Source organism: Hoplias malabaricus, chromosome 9, assembly GCF_029633855.1.
Source record: "Hoplias malabaricus isolate fHopMal1 chromosome 9, fHopMal1.hap1, whole genome shotgun sequence".
Taxonomy (NCBI): domain Eukaryota; kingdom Metazoa; phylum Chordata; class Actinopteri; order Characiformes; family Erythrinidae; genus Hoplias; species Hoplias malabaricus.
In genome coordinates, this window is record NC_089808.1 from 29,305,729 (window position 1) to 29,324,397 (window position 18,669).

At 38.5% G+C, this 18,669-nt stretch overlaps 2 protein-coding genes across 3 annotated transcripts; one reads left to right on the forward strand and one right to left on the reverse strand.

Moving 5' to 3' along the window:
* Window positions 1-2,482: 2,482 nt before the first annotated feature.
* Window positions 2,483-7,394, forward strand: si:dkey-19b23.8 (uncharacterized). Its single transcript, XM_066681358.1, has 3 exons — window positions 2,483-2,848; window positions 4,465-5,154; window positions 5,770-7,394. Exons 2-3 carry the CDS (start codon window positions 4,569-4,571, stop codon window positions 5,853-5,855), a joined length of 672 nt encoding a protein of 223 aa, XP_066537455.1. The 5' UTR covers window positions 2,483-2,848; window positions 4,465-4,568; the 3' UTR covers window positions 5,856-7,394.
* A 510-nt stretch (window positions 7,395-7,904) lies between these two features.
* Window positions 7,905-12,450, reverse strand: si:dkey-19b23.7 (uncharacterized). Of its 2 annotated transcripts, XM_066681997.1 has the most exons (8): window positions 12,149-12,450; window positions 11,736-11,807; window positions 11,538-11,609; window positions 10,937-11,103; window positions 10,794-10,851; window positions 10,512-10,683; window positions 9,217-9,414; window positions 7,905-8,693 (listed from the first exon to the last, which is right to left on the reverse strand). In XM_066681997.1, the coding sequence occupies exons 1-8, from the start codon at window positions 12,158-12,160 to the stop codon at window positions 8,575-8,577; spliced, it is 870 nt and encodes a 289-aa protein (XP_066538094.1). In that variant the 5' UTR covers window positions 12,161-12,450; the 3' UTR covers window positions 7,905-8,574. The 2 variants fall into 2 exon arrangements, with proteins under 2 accessions (XP_066538094.1, XP_066538095.1); XM_066681998.1 differs by lacking the exons at window positions 11,538-11,609; window positions 11,736-11,807.
* Window positions 12,451-18,669: the final 6,219 nt, after the last annotated feature.

Here is an 18,669-nt window from a genome sequence, read left to right on the forward strand (position 1 = left end):
GTGCATTTAAGTTAAAATAACTTTACTTTTAATCAATTAAACATGTCCCCTTTAATAAAGAATATTGAAAATAAACATTTGTTTACAGACAAATACTGTGGATTTTCAAAATGTCAAACCCTCACACCCTCCCCAGGGTTGCCCCTAAAAAAGCAAATTTACAAAAGAAAGCAAATTAATTTTTATATAATTTACATAATGAGATTTCTTTCACATGTCATTCTGAGGGACATCTTTGTTAACGTGATGTAGCATGAATAAAAGGGCAAACTGACATACATAAGTTACCTGAACAGCAAAACATGCTTTCTCATTGAAGTCAGGCTCCTAGGAGAAGTACATGTAACATAATGAAACAAGAAGTAAAACAGCATAACTGCTATTTTCAGTCCCACCCTTACTAAGAGCAGACTGTTTCTTGTTGTTACGTCAAGTGCTCAACCTCCATCAAATATTCAGTCATTCAGCTAGAGGTCCTAGACGTCAAACTCTTGGAGAACCAGGTTTTTATGTGGTGTGATGACTGTGCACCTTGTGTGTGTGTGTGTGTGTGTGTGTGTATTAGTGGGGGCAGGGGGTGTAAATGGCGTCACCGGTACCTCAATAATGGCAGTGCTGTGCTGCTAAAGTAGGGAGGGTGGGTGTACCGCCCTGACCTAAGTGCTGATTACACAGAAGCTCAGTGTTCTCTACTATGCCTGCACACATGGTACCTATTTAGTCTGTTTAGCCATTTTAGAAAGTACACAGAAAAAAGTATGAGTTTAAGAAGTGAATGATCCAAGAATTTTCACTGAAGAAGCAAGAGTTTAGATAGATGAATAGATATATACAAACATAGAAGCCTGGTAGACTTACAAAAATGACATCATCATATTAGCAGTACTTAACACATTAGTTTTTAAGAAACAAGAAAACATCAGGCTTTGCATCTGAAAAGTATGTGTGTTTCAGTCCATCCTTCCTAAGACTATGACTCAGTGTGGAGCTGACAACTAAGCTGCTGCAGACAAAAGGATACGGACAGAATAGAAGAAAACTTACAAATCGAAATGGCAAAATCCACAGATATTCAGATAGCTCCACATCACTGACTGTGTTTGAATTACTTGGATTCGAAAAGGTCTGTCTTTTAGCACTGGGAGCCCTAATCTAAAGGACACAGTGCCTGGTGTATATTTCGGATGCATATTGTAAGCAAGACAGAGGTAACTAAAATATAAATATCCTTCAACATTGTCCTTCGTACAGGTGAGAGTGCATCATGGCTTTCTGTATTTTGCAGAATCACACTTTCTTGTCTGTGTCCAGCTGTGTATGTGCACTGCTGACAAAGCGCGCTATCTGTGCATTTATTCGCTTGACAACTCAAGCCTTTCTCCTTCCACAGCAGTTAAGGGCACATTTTGTCCTTGCAACAAATATAATAATAAGCAACATTTCCTCCGAGGAAATGGCTCACATACACCGCAGTTTCTCCTGGCTTCCAGACCAGAGAATCACACATTACACACGAACCCTCCCCTCTACGTTTCACTCCCTTTCACTTGGCTTTGGCTTTGGCTTTGGCTTTGTGAAAAGTGCACAGTGGGCGTACTCACGTCATTCGGTCTCTACCCCCTTTCGGCACAGCCCGCCTCCTTCGCTAGGATTGGACAGTGGTTCAAAACTGTAGCTGTATAATTTCATTGGTTAGACGGTCATTAAGGTAAAAAAAACACCGAATACTCCAAAAGTGGTCGATAATAATAATAAAACTTAAAAGGTCGGACAAAAGGATCGTTCTCATCTTCTTACAACAGGATAATTTCAAAGTTCATACATTGATCAGTTCTTATTTCTTCTTTTCTTGCTGTTATTAGTAGTAGTTTAGGATAAATATAAACAAATGTGAACCCGTGATTTATTACATAAAGCCCAGTTTCTCAGTTTGAGAAAGTATGTCTCATATGAAAATAACTGAGGCATATCTCTACAGTCCACAAAACTGGCCTTAAGTGATCTAGCTTGTCTATAAATCCTTTTTTGGAACAGCCCTCTGATATTTGTAATGATTTTTTTTTAAAAGAAACAAAAATACTCATATTTAAACATATATTAATGTTGATCAAATTTATGAATATGACCTTCTTCAGAGAACACATTTTGGCACATTTCGATTCACAGTCTAACACTTTGGGGAAAAAATGATATTTTGCTGTGCCAATAAATGGAAATTTGCTTTGGCAAAATAATAATGTTCATCCTTAAATTTAGTGAGTTTATTACGAGTAAAAAATTGCATATGAATCACTTGAATACAAAGAACAACATAAAGAAGACGGAGGAACACACAAAAAGAAATATAATCACATTAAAAGAAATACATTAAAAAAGAAACGTGTTATTCGCTGGTTCAGCCAATCACGGTGCGGTGGGCGTGGCTTGGATTTAATACCGGCGTAAAACAGGGGGCGGTGGATACACGCTCAAATAGCACTCAGTTACACGCACACGGAGACATCAGAGAGAAAGGCAGAAAAGAGAAAGAGAGAGAGCACAAAGAGGAGAGCTGAGGGTGATTCACGCTTCTTCAGTGAGAGCAGGTTTCAGAGCTCGGCATTCTCAGCGGAGACCGTTTGAAGTACATCAATGTGGACGTTTAAAGCTGAGATTGAAACTTTCTTTTAGTCACTAGACATAAGTGTTAGCTGTAAGTTCGGTGGAGTGTGCACAGGTTTGCCTCTAGCTAAGTGTGAGAACCAAATTGGTCAAACTTCGAGCATAACGGACTGCGACCGCATGCTTTTCCTTCAGACGGACACGGACTCGGACTCGGACTCGGACACGCGTGGAGTGCGCACAAGGGGTAAGGACACAGTAACGTGGATATCTTTTGTATTTACATTTACATGTGGCGGCTTATTTGACAAACTGGAACATTCAGTGAGTTCAATGAACTCATTCATTTAGCATTACTCTGGCTTTGGACAGATAACCTGCACTTTTTAAATCCCTGGGAATATATCGTTTATTTTGTCTCAGTTTCAGGATTCAGACCGTGGAATTAGTTGGAAAACTAGCCTTGTTTGCTTTAACAGCTCTGTGGAGCTCTAACTGGTGAAGTATTTTGCTGGAACTGAGAGACTAAAGGGTGTTTGTGGGTTAGAGTACAGAATGCAACCCGTCCAAAAATTAAATGCAAATATTTCAGCAGTTTTTCTAAACCTCTGCAGCAGCTTGTCCTTTGAGATTGAGATCGATGTTCAAATGGTGTAACGTTTCCCATAAACCTGTGCACTGATCTCCACGGATTTAAAGGGGAATTCAACTAAATTCTGAGAATATTTGCATAGATTCAGGATTGAAATGTAAACTACTTTAGATTGATTTCCTGTGAAATAGTTTACTATAGAAAATTGTTTTTTACAGTGGTGACAATAGGAACCAAGGGTCTCAATATTTATACAGTGCATACAACCATTTTTATTACTGTCTTAAATAGCCAGTTATCTACAGAACATTATCTACAGGTTTAATGTTATTTTCTGTAGTGAAAATGGCAGTAAAGCCCCCGAAATCATTATTGGATTTTAACAATTTTTTCAGTAAATCTCTTAACTATAATGTATTTTAAAAACAATTGTAAATCCATATTTTTGGGCTGAGGCTGCGTATTTGTAAGAATTTTCATAATGGATTTCTGGGATTACAGCTTTAAGAAATATTAAACTGTTGGGACATTTGCTTCCTGACACCATTTCCTGTTTCACATCAAACTACTCAATTATTTTACAACCCAAGAATTTAATTAGGCATAGCTGTAGAAAAAATCCACGTAACTCTCCATAGTGTCTCGTATGATGGTATATAATAGAGCTTGATTATTATTATGCTCAGGTTGGCTCACCAAGTGCTGGATCCCCAGACTGTAATAATTTCATCATCTATAATATTCTGGAGTTGGTTCAAATCATTCAGTCATAGAGAGGTGTCTTCCTTGTGTAACTTGTAAACTGTACATCAACTGCACATCAACTATTATTTTTGACTCTCTTCTGGGTTCAGATCACTGTTTGTTTGTTTGTGTTCCTCCAGCATGACACACACATTCAAGCATGCCATTGTCCTTAGGACAAGAAATATTTTCAGTTGTGGTGGGGATGTGTAGCAAAGATGTTTCCTGTAGCTCAACAATGGCCATCACTACTAAAGCAGTCGGTGGTCCAGTTTCTGGCCAACATCATAAGCAGTCAGGGATGTTGAAATAATGGGCCAGAAAAGAGAAAGGGGGGAAAAAATAAAATGCTTTACAATTGTTCAGACTACATGGTGAACACAATGCACTGAAAAAAGCAGATGTTTCTGGAACTGATGACAAAGGAGTAGCAAAATTCTTTTACGTAACTAATATCAGTTTGTTTAGACCCGTTTTACTGTTGCTGAATTTATATTTCATCCTTTCCATTTTTCTTTTCCGCTTAGATCGTGTGGGTAAATCTCAACAGTCAATGCTGGGAATTCTGCTGGAAAAAAGGAAGAAGGATCCCTCTTCTAAAAGCATCCATCTCTTCCATTGATATCTTACCATGTCTCTGACCTCCTTCCACTTGATGCAGACCCTTAAGAACTCCCCTGCGGCCCTACGCAGACACTTTCGACGGGATCGCACTGAGAGCCTGTCTCATGGGGACCCTATATTTAAGGTGCACTATTTGGGTACCAAGAAGATCTTTTCTCTGGACTTGGCGCAGGCAGAAGATGCTATCGACCGGCTTCTTGATGGCACACCTGGGAAGTTATCTAAAGACCATGCCCTAGTGGTCCGGCCACGTTATGTGGAAGTCAAAGAGCTGAGCACAGGGAGGCAGCTTACCAAGACCTACTTGCATGATATTGCGTACTGTGCTTCACACACAGCTCGACCCAACGTGTTCCTCTATATCTGCAGGCAGCCTGGTCAGCAGCTGCAGTGCAGGGTCTTCTGGTGTAGCCGGGTGGAAAGGGCTAAGGACATGACAGCCTGTCTGGCACATTCTTTTCAGAGGGCACTGAACGATTGGCAGAATGGATGTGCCACACTGGCACAGTCAGAAGGGGTTGCTAAGAGGGACGAAGCATTCAGCAACCCTTCAGTACCAAAAGTGTCAACGCTACCAGCCAGTCTTGGGAAAGGTGAGCATGTCAAAGAGTGATGATTTAGCATAACTTTTAAAGGTTGAAATCAGGGCAGCACATAATGTACAACATACCAGTATGATGAATATATTGCTGTGTGTGTGTTAAAAACACATAGACGAGTCACTGTCATATGCTTGGACATAAGGTGGCTTGATGTTGTTGAAAATAAATTAATACATTGATTTGTCCAATTTCCAACATAAGACTAGTTGTTTGTAGAAAGCCACTGCCTGCCTCATTCTATGCCTTTTCTATGCATTTGTCTGTGTTAACGTAACTTCTGGCTAGAGCATTGGCTCAAGATACTATGATGCACAGCTTTTATATTGAATGATTATTTTTTATATTTGTGCATTTGATAATGTCCCTGAAAATCAACTTTTAAACTATTAATATAAAGTGCAAGAACTGTCACTCCTTTGCTGTATCATAAATGACACCACTATATCAAGTTGAACCAGATTCTGAATTTTGTGAACTGTCACCTTCTACCCATATTGTCTGGAATTTTCAGTATGAGGTGTAATACTTTAAAATTAATTTATTTTTATTCATGGTATTTACTGAACTGAAATATAATATTGTTTCTCTTTGTATCTGTGTGTACAGTCCGCTGGAGGAAGAAAGGCACGATCTCTCGCAGTCCTCTGAGAGCAATCACCAGACGGGCATCAACAAGTGACAGCTGGCACTGAATTGCCCAGGTCCCACCCTGCTGCTTGATCTTTTGACCCCTATGGGATCGTACCAACAAGAAAGCACTTTGACTTGTTTGGTGAGGTGGGAGGGCAGAGACGGACAATAACAGCTGGATTTGAAAGAGCGGACTTTACCAAACCTTTCCGCACAGGAAAGAACAGTCATGAAACTGCAGTCAGTGTTTGAGCTGATGCCAAAATTGATGTTCTTGCTCTTTCAGGCCAGAGTAACTGATGTTGGGACAGGGATAAGCTAGTGGTTTTGTGCTTGTCCTTTTTTATTTCATTTGCCATCCTTTTTATTTAATGGCTATTTTGTTTGAGCTTAAGTCCACACTTTGGGACCGTCAAGCCTCAAGTAATGTCATGCTGGCAAAGAATATTCCCAAAGTCAACTAAAACCCACCTAACCAGTTGCTGACCGTAAGCCATTTTTTTAATGGTGTTTATTTATTTTTTCCCATATCCTCTGTTCTAAGTACTTTGGGTATGTTTGTAAAGTGGGTGAGGGTGACTGACAAGGAGTGATACAGTAAACATGCCTATGGCTTTATTGGAAATGTCGTGGCGGAGGTTTATATGGGAACTTTAGCAGTTACAATGGCATAAACAGAAGTTTTCTAATTCTTGATTCAAAGTAGATTATCACCTTGAAGCACAATTATAAACGTTAAAAGTTAGACGTTCCATGTATTTTTGCCCATGTAGTAGTTTTAGTTGTTTAAGGCATTGCTACTATTCTAACAAGTAAATTACCATTTAAATATGATCTTTCACTATAAAAGCAAATGGGTTATGTTAGAAGCAAATAAACTACCACATAAAACAACTATATATTTATTTTCCAAAGATTGTATTGTCTCAGAGAAACCCAGGCAATAAACTGTGACATTAAGTGTTGTTTTCTGAAACAATCTTTAACTGACTGGACATTCTGCATTATTATGTCTGTTCTGTAAGGAAGCAGTGTGCCCAGTGTAGTTTGGAATTCTTGTTGTGCACTTGCATTCCAATAGAGCCAGTCTGGCTTCCTTTGTCCCTCCCCTCCTCCCATCTTTGTCTGCCTTCATAACTCTGCAAACATTTTGAACCAAAACACTCCCTTCAGTGTTTCTCTTTTCCTCATTTTGCAGGTTCATACTAAGCTGGTGTCTTTTTCAAATCATGAGATCAAATTGCTGATTATGCTTACAGATGCAGAGATGGTTACTGTCACATTGTGAATGAGGGGGGGGGGGGGGGGGGGACTCAATGCAGGGTTTTTGCAGTCTCAGCCCCAGAAATCTCATTCAGTTCAGTCTTGCTATTTTCCTTATTCCAAGTGGCCATAGCTGCATGTTTCTGTAGCTTATAGTGCCTGGCCCAAATGTTCCAGCATCTGGTATTTGTTGGACATTTTATCCTTGCTGGTTTTAATCTAATGCGTATTAAAGTTTAACCTGTGTTACAAAGATTCCAGACCTGTCTTCAGGATCTGTATGTCTGCTCAAAAGTTTTTAATGTATAATGAATGTGCATGTTTTATTTGTTATATATGCATATTTAAATATGTATCTTATTAAAATTTTAAACTTTTATATGGAAATATTGTCTTTTCTTGTATAATTGCTCACTCTATAACTACTCAATTAAAACCACAGAAGGGAAACTTTGTTTTCAAAGGGCTTGGGTTGCTGTAAAAAAAAAAAAAACTGATTTCTCAGCTGCCCCTAAATTGACATGACGCTGAGCCTGGCATTTAAGCAAAGGGACACACCTTACAACCTTGTAAGATACCAAATTGTCCACATTCATAGCCAGATGTCATGCAGATCTACCCTCATCTTACATCATTGTTCCTAAACTCTCATTATTGCTGAGAAAATGAACTGGACATGGAGCACAGGGTTTCATTTATATATTTCACATGAAAACAATTTGTATCCAGATACTGGATACAGAAGATGCCAAGAGTAAACAAGTTGTCTTAATTGGATGATGACTTAATCATCACCATGACACAGAAGTTGATAAATATCACTGATCCAATAATTTACAAATATTTTGTCTATTATTGGTTAATATTAAATTGCAAGTCTAAACAGCAAAAGACCAGACTCAAAGTTAACAAAATGTTCTATAGCAGCGGTACTCAATAGGCAGACTCTGGTTTGGAACTAAATCAAATTTATTATCGATAAACTGTAATGCACCCAAAAGAGGAAAAACCCACAATCCATCTAAACTTTTCTCCATTTTTTTCTTGTGGCATAAAAACAGCTTGTAAAACAGGTTCCATGATATCAGTAATATCAGCAGCCAATTAGTTTGTTGACTTTTGCTCATCAAAAGCTGCTAAACAAATAAAGATAGTTTTTTTTTATTACATACAAAAAGTAAAATGGTATCTTCAAAAATTTTTCAGTATTCAGTACACTGATAACTGCATATTTAAAGATGAACGGAGTGGAAAAAAAGTTGTCTTATTTATAAATGAAAATAAGTGGACATTTGGTGGAATCGCATATTCATATTACTTCAAGTTATCCCTGTTATTTTATAATATTTAGAATAACTGTGCAATGCCTCCGGACTGTGGGTGTGTTTTTGGGTGTGGATGTTCTGCTACTGCTTTCAGTTCCTGTTTCTGGATGGCTGCTACTACTTTTTTCTTTGCAAAGAGCTTGTTGCTATCTCCAGACTGGACCCTGTGGTAGGCTTGAAAGTGTGATAGAGTTCACTGGTCTTCTGAAGAGTCCAGTACTGTGGGGCTCCTGCTCTTCAGCCTGCGGAGCCTCTGGAGTTCAGCAAGACTCTGAAAATGGAGTTGTCTCAAGGGTTTAATCTCTTTCACAACTAGAAAGAAGGGAGATGACAACAAAATTAATATCCAGACTAGTAGCATCATCTTAAGGTTTCACAGCACCTACATTTAAAAAGCATCATCAAACTGCAGATTTCTAAATGATACACTAATTTAAGATTAAGCACATCATTGATTTCAAATCAAATAAAATCACTGGGGATAAAAACATGGAATAAAACAATTCTAAAACTAGAACCATAATTTCTGTTTTTTTACATAATTAGAAAAACAATTCTACCTTTTAAACTGAGAGAATTTTATTGGTGAATGAATATAGGGATGGTAAAATTTACTTGTAAAATTATTGCATTTTATTAAAAAGGCAATGTCAAGTCACCATTTACAGGCTAAAGTTTATAAAACTATATTGCCAAGAGATTTCTCCTTCTCTTACTTAATTTAATTTCAGGAAGAAAACAGTTAACATGTCCAGCTTATATTTTTGGTCACTGCTCCCTTTACATTAGAACTCAGCTCTCAGGTTCAGTTCAAGGAATTCCTGGCTGCACCCACCCATGTCGTAGAAGGGTTCCACTGGACTTCCCTGAACTACAATCATCTCTAGGAAATTAAGAAGGGCCCCAGTGACTAGGAAGCGTTCTGGGAGATGAAGAGTTTGGAGGTAGCGCATGTCCAGAGAGAAAGGATTATCTGGAGGTGGCATGGTGCATAGACCCACCAACTCATTCACAACATCCCACACCTGTGTTCCTGCAAGGGACATAGATGAAGAACAGTTTGGCATCATAAGGTGGTAGAGGTTTCTGGCAGACTGAAGTCCCTTATTAGAGGCAAAGCAGATGAAGAAAAGTCAAATAATGTATATTCATTCATTCATTAATTATCTGTAACTGCTTATCCAGTTAAGGGTCGCGGTGGGTCTGGAGCCTACCCTGAATCACTGGGTGCAAGGCAGAAACACACCCTGGAGGGAGCGCCAGTCCTTCACCGGGCAACACACACTCGCTCACACCTACGGACACTTTTGAGTTACCAATCCACCTACCAATGTGTGTTTTTTGGATCGTGGGAGGAAACCGGAGCACCCAAAGGAAAGCCACGCGGACACAGAGAGAACACAACAAACTCCTCACAGACAGTCACCCGGAGCGGGAATCGAACCCACAACCTTCAGGTCCCTGGAACTGTGTGACTGCGACACTACCGGTTGCGCACACCTTAAATAATGTATATATATTTTTTAATTTTTCCTTTGATGTTCACGTACAATGTCCAGTTTATATGCCAACACATAAGTATAAGTGTGTTTGTGTGTTGCCCTCTGATAGACTGGTGCACCATCCATTGTGTGTTCCTGCCTTGCACTCTGGTTCTGGGAAGGCTCTGGGCCAAATGCAACCCTGAACAGGATAGTGGTTACAGGAATATAATTAATGAATGAATTTTTCAGTGCCTCTTAATATTAAACAATCCGTTTTTTGGTTCTGTGCTTCTATGGCCATGTTCTGATTGGCTGCTTATGTGCCTTGCATAAAAAGCATTCATTTATTCATTCATTGTCTGTAACTGCTTTTTCCATTTCAGGGTTGTGGTGGGTCTGCACCCTATCTGCAATCACTGGGAGCAAGGCGCATAAAAAGCACTCCAGTTGTCAACACCAATTTTTACTTTTAAGGGAAGGTGGGGCTGAAGTACTCTAACCATAATAGACAGATGTAATTTATTTATTAATTGTGACATCACAAATACAATGAATTCATTGAAAATGTTATGGTTTTGAAATGTTAATAAATCAAGGGATGGAAGTATTGTTCTATTAATATACAAGCAAGATATTTGTTACCAACCTTGAGAAGTTAAAACCCAGTCTGTGATGGACTTGAGCTTCATTGGTGTGTCTTTAACCAGCGAATCAGTGCCTCCAATATTAACCAGTCGCTCATGATTGGATCGTATCCATGCATATGGTCGGCCATATTTAGCATAACCAGCCAACAGGAAAAGGGTGCAGTTAATTTCCTGTATTTAAACACATAATGGAAATTCATAGGGCAGTGCTGATTATTACAGAATTATTCCTTCAAATACTTGAACTGGGAAAAGTTAGTAAGGGAAATGTAAAAACGCACAGGCACTGCAATCTCCTTCTCACTGGGTGATGCTGGGAGAAGATGTGAATCACTACTCCTACAGACAATAGCAGAGATTTTTGATGAGTGTACAGAGTTGTGCTGAGTACAGTTCCACAATTATAGCAGCTTTATTTCTCCACCTGTTAGGCTGTTGTGGAGGAAACTTTGGAGGCTGAGGTCTGGGTTGAGAAATTTCTCCAGGTAAAGGAGAACTGTCATAGTCACTATCCAGACTGTAGCTGCTGCTACATGTCGAACTGGTTAAGCAGGAGGCAACTGAGACTGGAAAGCCAGGAGAACGCCATCCCTATGGAATGGAACATGTAGTCACAGCAGTAAAACATTTATAAAGAATGACCTAAACTGGCCCATATCTTGCATTTCTTCTTATGCTGAAGCCCTTTAACTGAACAACAACAAACCCTGCAGAGCCTCCCGATATTGTAAAAAAAATTATAATAATAAAACCTCCATTAAGGTGCATTGTCAACAAATTAAATATAAAAACAAACATAAAAAATAAATAGGAGGTTAATCAAGCCATCTTAGTGTAAGTGAGAAGAGTAAAAGTATGTAAATGATTAATTTTAATAATCTCAGTGATAATACATTTGTCTGTATATCTTTAATATGAAGGGGTTTTTATATTTACATTATGACAGACCACTGTTCAGCATCTTTGGTGTTAAACCCAAATCAGTTACTGCTGATTTATGTCAACAGAGACTGAAAGACACCCACCAAATCCTCATTGACAACAGTGAGCAGTAGTTCCTCTTTCCCCCTGAGCCATGGTTGAAAATATCTGAAACCCTGTAAACAGAACAGGTGACACGCAGCAGGTTGAGATGATCAGAACCCGTGTCTGATATATGACTGTTCAAATCAGTTCCCCCCTCCCACCCACCACACAATCAAGTACACTAGCACACATCCAACCTGTAGAGATCCTAGTATTGCAAGATCAGCCAGGAATTGCTGCAGTCTTTTCTTCTGATCTCTCTCTGTGTTCTGTTTCCAACAAAAGACAGTAAGGTATAGACACCTCGTCTTTATGTATTTAAAAATCAATGTTATTTCTATGCGATAGTGTCAAAACAATGCAGATGAAAATAAGTTATTAAAATGAGCCTGTACTGCCATTACTAACGCCCATGCCCTGTCTCCTAGCAACGCCAAGCCTCAACATCCGTGCAGCATAGAATCAAACGTCAGAGTCACAACATTCCGTTTCAATCTGACTGCAATTATTTGTACATTCAAATAGATTATTATTCTGATTGCTATAAAATCACCACCTACTACCCATAAGCCCATACAAACAGAGACGTGTTATCACGTATTAGACTTACACTTTTGCTCATGATGGTGCACGTCGATGGTACAGAAAAGCTTCAGTTGGTTTAAATGTCGATGTACTGCAGTACAGTCGAATCGCACAGTCATAGTCACGCCTTACTGCAAGACACTAACGGTGCATAGCATCTCCTCTTCCTACATGTCTAAGAACCCAGTCACATATCAAATTTTCTTTAAATCCAACCCCATTCCCTTGATCTACCGAAGTCCCGGCGTTTATTTACATAATCCGTCTTTGGTGTGGAATCCTCCTACTGATCATTCTGCAGACTGTCGTCGTAAGGGATCATCTGAACATGCAGTTCCTCACGAAAAGCGCAAAAAGAGCACAATGTACATGTTGACAGCAAAATTAAATAGTGAAATCTTATATATTGTATATTATGTTCTTACGTAAAACAATATTCAGTGTGTAGACTGAAATTGATACTTTGAATATATTGTGGTAGCTGCACTAAAGGGTATTTTCTCCTGCATGCGTAATTCGTTCGGGTAGGACTGAGTAAAGCAATAGACATTGTTGTGTTTGAGTAAAGCAGATTCTGCACAAATTTGTACAATGCCTTGAGTTCACTGTCGCACTCAAAATGGCGCAAACACAGATGGCTACAATTTTTTAAAAGAAATTGCCAAAAGAGGAATATTCATGCTGTCATGTGTTTAAGGTTTTCAATTTCTGACATAAGCATCAAAGTCAATGTTGTTTAACTTGTTCTTGTTGTTTAAACGTGATAAAGCTATTCCCAGATTGTACACAACTAATTTATTTTCATTTACTGCCGAGGCGAGTTCACTGGCTGTTGAAATACACCGGTTCTCAGTTGAATTAAAGTATTTCAGCACAGGTATTGCATACAGTGCCTATGTGTAGTCTATCTGCTTTGGCTTTAGGGCCTATATCTCAGTCAGGTCTGTAGGTACCTGGACATCTTAATTTTAATCTTCTCAGTTATGACTTTTAATGTCCTCCACACCAGTACGATTACCAAGAAATCTTTGCAGTGACTCTTGGTGGGATAATATTTAACACAGGGCCAGAGAGCATTCTGTGGAGCTGCATCACTGCCTGGTTTGGAATTTGCTCTGGCTTAGACCACAAGACCCTGCATCTACCACAGTGCGAACAGCTGAAAATGTCACTGGCCTCTGTCAACTTCATCACGGATATTTACTAAACACGCAGCATCCGCAAATCCTCCAGCATTGTGGATGACCCCACACCCCTCACACTTCCAATGTAGAAGAAGATTTCGTTGTTCAGCAATTATTTCCCATTGGTGGACCCTTTGGTCATTGTTTCTTACTTTTAGTAATCTTTCCTCTGAATTGGCCTATCTCGGATTTGAAGCTGCCAAGAAAGTCCCTGAACAAAAACAGGAAGTTGAAATGCATAATAAAAGTCAAACAGCGTTCATGGTCACTTGTCATAATGGTGACTTTGCAGGGCTACGTCAGCTGAGCATGATTCAACCGAAATACTTTAAAACGATGCCGTCACACAATGACCTTAACAGGAAGTAAGCTTGGACAGAAGCAGTTCTACACAGCTGCCTAATCTGTGGCAGTATTATTCTTTTATCTGTTTACTCAACTACTTACAGTAATGGCTCTGCTTAAGAACTGCTCTCCAACTTTAGCAATAAAATAATAAATAATAGAGTTGTTGGTTTGCCGTTTTGTGAGGATAAAGCTGGATGTGACTGTCTTGTGATAAGGGTGACATATCTGAAGGGACATTTACAACCAGATGTCGAGCACAACTTCTGCTTTTTCATCGTGGCCAACTTTCGGGGAAACACTGTAATGTTTAAAATGAAAGGTACATGGATGAAGATTAAACAACTGATGCTCCTGAGCTGTCAATATGTTAGAAATGCCCTCATTATACTTGGACAATTAGTAATATACTTATCATAAAACTATAGACTGTAGCTCATCTGTGTGTATGCATTTTTTTGTGTTATCTAGCCTAGATAGTACATGAAAATACATACACACACAGATGGGTTTCTGTGTTTCTGTCTACTGTTCGTTAATAACAAGCCTGTCCAGCGCTGTGGGTCTGAAAACCTGTGTTGCTCTCAAGAAGCTGTTACCATGAAAGGAAATACACAAAATGGATTTACATTTGCAAATCACATGTTCAAAATGTTGAATAACAGACTTTAAAGTCTTCACTGAATCTGTTTGAATGCATTTTGAAAGAACTTTGAATTTTAAACCAACAGGAAAAATATGCAAGTTTCTAAATAAAACTGCTAATATATCTTGTGTAAATAATGGAAGATGCAAAAAAATTCTAATACATTATAAATCAAAAAAAAAATCCAATGCATTTACTTTTTCAGGTATCAGTGTAATTTAATAAGCTAAAAGTTGCTTTCTTCTTTTCTTTCCTGATGCTGGAAAATTAGTAACTTTTATTTCATGGCTGCTTTGACAAGATGGTTTGTGAATGAAGGGTGGTCTTTAAAACAGGCACAGAACTGTACAATTGAAACTTTATTGTCTATGGTGCTAGCATACGTGTTTCTGCATTGATGTTGCTAATATAGTAAACACACACACTAAAATGTAACCAAAACTGAAAGAATAGTGTTGTTTCAACTGATATATAAACATCTCGGGCATCAATGGCAATCCCTCTGCACATTGACAGTTTTCTTGTTATAGTTTCAGCTAGATTTTTGAAAATGCTGTTGATGCAGAGTTTTTGTTTTTCTGCTTTCAATATTATACTTATGTCTGTGAGTGAAGCCTGAGTGCAGAATTTATGGCCTGGTAATTCATTCCAGTTATCCAGTACTGTAAACATCTCCACTCTTCATATGTGCTCTTCAAATCTGTATTCATATTTGAGTATATTGCTTCCTAAGACAAAGACAAAAAGACACTCATGGCCAGTGACCTTATCTGAGTTTAGTTCTTTGTGACTTCCTGTATGAGATTTTGCTCTGCTCTTGGAGAACTGGAGAGTCAAGAAAACAAAAACCTGCTATCATGGTGTATGTGTGCAGGCTGAAAGCTTTGGAGATTGTATTTAGAGATTATATGCTGAAGAATGTAAAAGACCACATGACTTATGAGGTGCTGTGAGATCTATAACCCATGTGTTCATCTAGGTCTCAAGCATAATTATTTTGTTAGCAGATATTTGCTTGCCTTGTCTGCCATCTTGTGGTGTTGCAATGTATTCTTATTGTAATCTGTGTTTTCATGATGTCAGCTACTGTGTAGTTCAGGAGACTGATATACCAATAAAGAGTGTAAATAATCAGAAGGCATTATCTATCACAATCAGTCTCTCCTCAGATGTATGAAATCAGGTGTACAAAAGTGCACAGCATAGTCCTATACGTTGTATCCACATTTTCTGGTGCTCACAATTTTTATGATCTTCTATCAGAGTGTTTTATAAACTTTGCAACTTTTTTGCTTTATAATCTTTGCAACAACACGAAGGAAAGTTGGATTACAAGAACTGTAATATTTAGGCCAACTCAGGGCCATCAAAACCAGGACAACCAGACACACCAGCAGCTTTTTCCCAGAGCTGTAGCATTCATCAGCAAACATGGACACCTTGCACTTGAACTTTAACCTGAGAACCTGCATCTCAAAACCTATGCTTTTCTTGTGTTATATGTGCTCTGTTTAATATATTTTCACAGCTGTAAAGTATTTAAAAGCTTTATTCCTGTGTTATAATTCTGTAATATTCTGTACACAATAATTTTTATAGCACACTTATAGTATGTATGCAGTATGACTGGCATATATACAATACTATCACTACTATCACTCATCCACTGTAGCCCCTTGCACATGACACTTTTTGCCCACTTTATTTATACTATATTCGGGTTATTATTTGGTTAATAGCCTCTGTGCCTGTCTGGCTTGTCTTGTACGTTACATATTATACATGTGTGCACTCACCAAATTCCTTGTATGTCAAACATACTTGGTCAAATAAAGTGATTCTGATTCAGATTTTTTAAAGACCCATATATTTTGTGAGCCAAACCTATCATGGTTTTCTATTTTTTTTTTTTTTAGGTCTTGGCAAATCTGTTTATTCATTCATAGTCTGTAACCGCTGATCCAGTTCAGGGTCACGGTGAGTCAGGGGCCTACCTGGAATCACTGTGCGCGGGAACACATCCTGGAGGGGGCGCCAGTTGACTGGGCAAGTTATTAAATTTATTTTTTACTTCAGATTGTTCCTTTTTCAAACAGTTGCTTGTGAACTGCGTGACCAAAACCTGTGCTATATTATGCTCTTGTGCCGAAAAGTAGTGATAAATAATCTTTTGGATTAATAAGAATATTGCTTCCCAAAATGTTAGTCAATGTTAGACAGTTGAGTTTGAGACTGAATGTAGAAACAGATATATCTTTGTCTCTGTGAAACTGCCTCCCCCTGGCTGTCACATTCAATTTCAAGCATTTTGTAAAATAATTTTGTTTTGTCAGCCTGGTGGAAAGTTAACTTTAAATCTCTCTATTACAAGTCAGTGAGGCTAGTCTTGTGTTATGCTAATTCATTATTCCAGTGCAGTTTAACCAGCACAACATGTTCTGCCAGCATTTTGTTGATTCAGATTTTCTCTCTTCCATTCAAGGTTTCTTTGGATAAGGATCTGTCATGTTCTTATGCCAGGAATATTGATACTCAAACTAAAGCCCATTTCGTAATAAGTACCCAGTGTGCAGTGTACAAATTGTATAATTTTGCAAGTCGCTCATTTTTCACAATTTATTAGAATTATAAGAACAAATTGTATAATGTTTTCAGACATGGGCAGATCACTAATAATAAAAAAAAACTGGCTTGTTTATATTAGTGTGAGTTGGTAGGAGCTCCAGCTCTCCACATTAATGAGGAATGAGGACAGCATCCTGAGGTCATGTCTGCTGAGAAAGCAGCAGCCCTAGGTTATTACAAGGATAATTGTCTTCTAAACTGCTTTTGGTAAGCCTCACACCATCTAATTTTTTGTTGTTTCACCAAGATTTTCCTAGTCATTTCATATAGATATGCGAATATATTTAATTAATTTAATGTATGAAATTCTTTCCTTTTTTAAGTCAGTGGGATTGTTATTAATGAGCTTCCCTCGATTGTGCTTTTCAGATGTATTTATGTTTGGGTCTGTTATGAAGATGGGCCTGGATATGGCCTCTTATTGAGGAATTTTTCATTCATTCATTATCTGTAATCGCTTATCCAGTTCAGGGTCACGGTGGGTCCAGAGCCTACCTTGCATCATTGGGCGCAAGGTGGGAATACACCCTGGAGGGGGCGCCAGTCCTTCACAGGGCAACACACACACTCATACATTTACTCACACACTCACCCCTACGGACACTTTTGAGTCACCAATCCACCTACCAACATGTGTTTTTGGACTGTGGGAGGAAACCCATACAGACACAGGGAGAACACACCAAACTCCTCACAGACAGTCACCCAGAGCTGGACTTGAACCCACAACCTCCAGGTCCCTGGAGCTGTGTGACTGTGACATTACCTGCTGTGCCACCGTGCCGCCCTAGTAAGGAATTTATTTATGTAATTCTCACTGTTAATTTGTTGAGAGCATCTCAGTCCAGTATTTCAGCTAATTTTAGTGTGATTTGTTTGGGGATATCATTTGAAATTTTGAGTAGCTTGTGTGTTTTGAATCATGTGAATAGTCAGATTTACAGGATTTAATGAACAATCAGCACCACCACCAAAACTCTTTCAGGTACACTGGTATTAATTTAGAGGCAACTCATCCCTTAGCTCTTAACCTGTCTTCAATCAACCATGAGTTTCGCTTTTTGTTTTAAATTTTTCTTTTTTTCATACTGGCAAACCCTATTTTCACAACAACATTTAAATAATTTAAACATTAATTTATTGGTGATGTACTTTGCAGTAACATGTGTCTTTGTGTGTGTGTAACAAAATCCTGTTGTCTTAATTTAGAGATTCTGTATCTTGTCTTCTCTTTCTATCTTAGTAATATCCCCCCGGATGTAGTGCTTGTAGCTGTTGAACTCCATGGTAGTTGCTCGCCTGCATCTGCTGCCATACAAAGTGGATACCTTATCATTGAAGTTCCACACCCTAAGGGAACTCACATCTACAGTGTTAATTGTTCATAATATGAAAATGAGATCCTGTTCAACGTGTCGTATTCCTCTGAGATCAAGCCAGTCATCACCAGAGGTGCACTGTACAAGTAATCAATTGCTATCATTTTTGCTAGATTGCTCTTGAGAAACAGGGAAACATGAAGTTAATTTCTCCAAATGTGTTTTTGTAAATTCCATCCTGCAGACTGACTGTAAAGTGTGGGTATCTAGTGCATGGAACCAGTAAGTTGTTTATCAACATCACATTTAAAACTGAGACTCATACAATGACTGCTCCAAATGATCATAAGAGAAATGCTTGTTCAAGTGATAAGTGATTGTTCGGTTGTTGTTGTTTTTGTGTATAGAGTTATTGCTGGATTCTTCT